The following is a 5,362-nucleotide window of genomic DNA, read 5'->3' as shown; positions in this document are numbered from 1 at the left end:
CTGAAAGGGGAAGCTCACTGCTTCCCTGGAAGGATGTCTGAAAGGGAGAAATGTGCTCAGCCACAGAGCTTGAAGCTGAAGGAGAAGCTGAAGCTGGAGGAGAAGCTTGGTGGTTCCTGCAGCTTATGAAAATGAGAGAAGCAGGATGGGAGCCAACTCCCAGGAAGACAACACTGTGACAGACACTGAGGTGATGAGCCTTAAAGAGCCAACAAACAGGGCAGGCTCAGTGGCCCAGCGAAAGGCACGCCAGACAACCTCAGTTGGATTCCTGGGACCCACATGGTGGAAGAAGAGAACTAACTCCTGCAAGATGTCCTCTGAACCCCACGTGTGTGTCAGGGTGACCCCCAGCCCCACCAAATAAACAGATGTAGTAAATAGCTTTAAAGGGGGAACTTCAACTGTTATGTCTTAAAATTCAAATTAGAGAGAAAATATTAATTTAAAGGTAGGCATGATCTTTATTAAGGCTGAATGCTAACCTCTTGGTTCAATCTTTAGAGAGACACAGTCAGTGGGCTGGGATGGTGCGGAACTAACTGGAACAAAGCCCTGAGTTTGATCCCTAGCACTGAATAAACTGGGCATGGCAGTAGATACCTGTAATCTTAGCCCTTGGGGAATGCAGGCATGAGGGTCAGAAGTTCAAGGTCACGTTCAGCTATATGGGGGTGTGTGACGTCATCCTGGGCTACGTGAGATCTTTCCAAAATAAAATACTGGGGGGCTGTGGCTGTAGCTCAGGGCTTGAGTCTGGTGTGAGCAAGACCCTGGGTTTGACCTCTAGGCACGCACACCACTCCATGGCACTTGTCCCCTTTTTTTGCCTTATTTTTTCTATAGCCTATACTAACTTAATATTAACATACTTGGTAAATGCTTATTTTGTTTGTCTAACCCCACCACCCCCACCCCAGAATGTTCACTTTTTGAGGATTTTGTTCATTGCTGAATCCCCGTCCTAAAACATGCCTGGAGAATAGCTGAGAATAAATACTTCTCAAATAAATCAGACTGGCAAAGACAAAACAAAAAAGCAAAAACACCTATCTTAGGGTTTTACTGCTGTGAACAGACACCATGACCAAGGCAACTCTTATAAGGACTTCATGTAATTGGGGCTGGCTTACAGGTTCAGAGGTTCAGTCCATACCAAGGTGAGAACATGACAGCATCTAGGCAGGCATGGTGCTGGAGAAGTTGAGAGTTCCATATCTTCATCTGAAGGCTGCTAGCATAATACTGGCTCCCAGGCAGCTAGGATGAAGGACAAAGCCCACTCCCACAGTGACACATCTACTCCAACAGGGTCACACCTTCTGATAGTGCCACTCCCTGGGCCATCACTCCTTGTATTTTATATTAAGAATAGGACATTTGTATATCAGAGTCTAAATTTGAACTGATCACCGGAGAGCAATTTGGCAAGATTCTTCAAAAATAAAGGAGTGGGCTGGAGAGATGGCTCAGAGGTCCTGAGTTCAATTCCCAGCAACCACATGGTGGCTCACAACCGGCTGTAATGGGATCTGATGCCCTCTTCTGATGTGTCTGAAGACAGGACAGTGTACTCACATATGTATAAAAGAAATCTTTTTTAAAATTTTAAAGGGGCGTCTTATGACACAGCAAGTCAACTGCCACATCTGTATTCAGCTGATGTAGATGCTCCCAAGTACATCCGTTCAAGGATGTGCACTGCAGCCCTGCCTTCGTACAAAAGGCGGCGATTGGTTTACGTGTTCACCATCATGTTCACGGTCTGGTTAAGTAACACACGGGCATCCATAAGATACGTCTGGGTTAGGAAGACAGAAAAGCACACACACGGATGCAGTAGAGTCTGTATGACATGAGTGAAATGAGTCAGGCACAAAAATGTATGCACGGGAAGGGTTGGAGGGAGGAAAGGGAGTAGAGAGGGTGGGGGAGGGGCAGTGCAATGTTTTAATTTCAAAAACAAAAACAAAACCACAAAATTTGGTGCGGTAATCTGCTGTCTGGATATATACATACATATATGTATATGAAAAGGAAGATTTTGGGGGGCTGGAGAGAGATTTTGGCTTGGTGGTTAGGAGTACTTACTGCTGCAGAAGACAGGATTCTGATCCCAGCACCCACATGGTAATTTACAAAAATACATCTCTACCATAATACAACAGTTGTAGAACTCACAAGCGGTTGCTTCCCTCGCCTCCCCTCCCCCCCAAGAGTGTTCAAGGGCTGGAAGTTTGAAAAAAAAAAAAAAAACCAAAAACTTTTTCTCAAAGCGTGTATTGTGGGAGATCTTTCACTTCCTCTGCAGTGAAGCCAATTAAAAGGACGGTTGGGTTCGGCCACGCGCTGCAGATCCCCGCCTGCTGCCCAGCGGTCACCCCCGGGGGTTCTGCGCTGCGCCTGGAGCTCGCTCGCTCGCTCCTTAGAGGGCGGCCGCGGAGTGTCGCAGGGACGCATGCGCTCGGGCGGCACCCGGGGAATTAAAAGAGAGAGGGAAAAGCTCCCGCGGCAAACGCGCGCCTCGCGTCTCCCCGGCCGGCCGCGGCGTGATGCGCACGGCCCGGCCCGTGACGCCGCGGCCGTCCCCGTCCCCGTCCCCGTGCCCCAGCCGCCATCGCGCGCCCGGCTCCGGGATCCCGGCGCCGAGCCTCGCTCCCCATGGGGCTGCGCCGCTGGCTGCGGAGCGCCTGCTGCTGCTGCCCGTGCCGGTGCCTGGAGGAGCCCGCGCGGCCGGAGAAGGAACCGCTGGTCAGGTGCGTACCGGGCCGCCTCGCGCGGTGGGGACCCGGGTGTCGTCTGAACCGGGGAGGGGGTGCCACCTCCCCCCCGCCCGGGGCCCCCTCAGGACAAGGCGTTTTTAAGCTCGGGATCCTTGGTTCAGATTTTGCTCCTCGGAGGCAGCGGATGACCCTGGGAAACGCCGCTGACTGTTGCAGGAGAAGGGCCGGGAAGAGAAGTTTCCAGAGGGGGATTCTCATCGGATGAGAGGGACGAGCGGGGGGCTTCTTTGGCACTGAGCATAAAAATAAAAATAAAAAAAGTTTGGCTATCTCGTCCAATGTCATGACTGAAAGAAGTTGATTTCAGTGACTGAGGAAATCTTTCTCGTGATACAACTATGGGTGCTGTACCAGAGATAGCCTATTGACTGTTCGGTGTAGCTTAAGCTGTGAAATGTGGGGAAATTTAATGCTCATTAGCTAATGTGCTAAGAGGCTTTGTGAAGGAACCCTATGAACAGCTTTACTTGATTTTTTTTTTTTTAAACGAGACGTATAAACGCAAGGGATAGAAGAAAAAGGGACTCAGAAATAAGACATACCCAAGTGTGGTTGCTGACTCCCAGAGAGTGAAGAGCCGGGACTGTGATTTTTATTCTTTTCCTATTGTGAATTTGATGAAATTAAGTTCCACTATGCCAGGTTAACCTTATGTTCTAAAAAAAATGAATAAAGTCCCACCAAGTCGGGCCCCAGGGGACAATAATATTTAGAATAAAATTGGGGCACAGGATGTGGGGTGGAATTCTAGGCTTGGTGAACCAGCTCAGAAGCCAGGGCTTCCTTAAGGGACATGCCACGAATAGGATCGTGCTTGCACAACTCTTCCCGAAGGGAAGCATGGCTTACCTTTCCCTACTCTGTCAAGTCCAGACACTTCCCCTGACTTTGGAGAGTTACATAACCCATTCTGCCTGTCTGCTCTTATTTTCCAGCGCATTAAGCTTGCCCCTGTAGGAACAATCTCCTCTTAGTCTCTCCACACTCCCGGCCAGTGGTGACCTTTTGCCTTCTACCCTTTCCAAAAGCAGCCTCCTTTGATCATATTGCCACTTTTCATCTTCCTCTTGCGATTTAGGCCTTGGAATGATCATCTAATTATTTGGTGAGGTGTATCATGAAATATATCTAAACACACAAGGCACTATATATGCACACAGCCACACATTGTACACACACACACACACACAGTCTTACCATGTAGACCTGTAGACCTGGCTGACCTCTAATTCAGAGATCCATTTGCCTTCTGCATGATCTGATTAAAGGTGCTCTCCACCTCTTTGGGCTACCGTACTATGTTTAATAGCCCTCTAGCTTAGATTTTGAGATTGGGATTGGAGAAACTGAATTACCTATCTTTTTATTTTTAAAGATGTATTTATTATTATAAATAGGTACATTGTAGCTGTCTTCAGATACACCAGAAGAGGGCTTCAGATCTCATTACAGATGGTTGTGAGCTACCATGTGGTTGCTGGGATTTGAACTCACGACCTTTGTTAGAGCAGTTGGTGCTCTTACCCGCTGAGCCATCTCACCAGCCCCTGAATTACCTATCTTTAATTTAAACGGCAGTAGGTAACAGTGTAGATTTTTATCTTGGGACTCCAGACTCTAGGTTATTATGAAATACAGCCTTCAATTTACTTTCAGCCAGTTTTTTTTCTAGTGCTTTTTTTCTCTACAATTGCTGGACTTTAGGTACCTTTTATTTTGAAATTGAGACCCTGCCCTGTCTTGCTTTATGCTCAGTGGATGACAGTATGTGAATTTTGTGACCTTTTTTCTTTCTCTTTCTTTCTTTCTTTCTTTCTTTCTTTCTTTCTTTCTTTCTTTCTTTCTTTCTTCCTTCCTTCCTTCCTTCCTTCCTTCCTTCCTTTCTTTCTTTCTTTCTTTTTCTTTTTTTTTGAGACAGGGTTTCTCTGTGTAGCCCTGGCTGTCCTGGAACTCACTCTGTAGACCAGGCTGGCCTTGAACTCAGAAATCCACCTGTCTCTGCCTCCCAAGTGCTGGGATTAAAGGCGTGTGCTACCTCTGCCCGTCGGACTTTTCTTTTCTTTCTTCCTTTCTTTTTTTTTTAAGAAGATAAAGTTAGCCAGGCATGGTGGAGCTGGCTTATAATCACAGCACTTAGGTTGGGAGGCAGGGGAATCAGGTGTTCAAAGCTGCCTTGGCTAATGAAGTCTAAACACAACACTCTATCTAAAAAGAAATGTTTAAAAGTTAGGAAAGTGGGCCGGAGAGATGGCTTAGTGGTTAAGAGCACTGGCTGCTCTTCCAGAGGTCCTGAGTTCAATTCCCAGGAACCACAGGGTGGCTCACAACCATCTATAATGGAACCTGATGCCCTCTTCTGGTGTGTCTGAAGACAGTGACAGTGTACTCATACATAAAATAAATAAATCTAAAAATTAAAAAAAAATTAGGAAGGTGCCAGGCAGCGGTGGTTGTACGCTTTTAATCCCAGCACTTAAGAGGCAGAGGCAGGCGGATCTCTGATAGTTGGAGGCCAGCCTGGTCTACAGAGTGACAGTTCCAGGACAGCTAGGGCTATACAGAGAAACCCTGTCTCAAAA

General features: G+C 47.4%; 1 protein-coding gene across 1 annotated transcript in view; it reads left to right on the top strand.

Moving 5' to 3' along the window:
* Positions 1–2,383: 2,383 nt before the first annotated feature.
* Positions 2,384–5,362, top strand: part of Mreg (melanoregulin) — a 61,104-nt gene continuing 58,125 nt past the window's right edge. The window contains exon 1 of the mRNA XM_031367869.1: positions 2,384–2,756. Coding sequence (XP_031223729.1) covers positions 2,662–2,756 — 95 coding nt within the window. The 5' untranslated portion in view covers positions 2,384–2,661. The remainder of the gene's footprint in view (positions 2,757–5,362) is intronic.

This window comes from Mastomys coucha, unplaced genomic scaffold, assembly GCF_008632895.1.
Source record: "Mastomys coucha isolate ucsf_1 unplaced genomic scaffold, UCSF_Mcou_1 pScaffold14, whole genome shotgun sequence".
Classification (NCBI taxonomy): Eukaryota; Metazoa; Chordata; class Mammalia; order Rodentia; family Muridae; genus Mastomys; species Mastomys coucha.
This window is presented reverse-complemented; position numbering and strand designations above follow the sequence as displayed.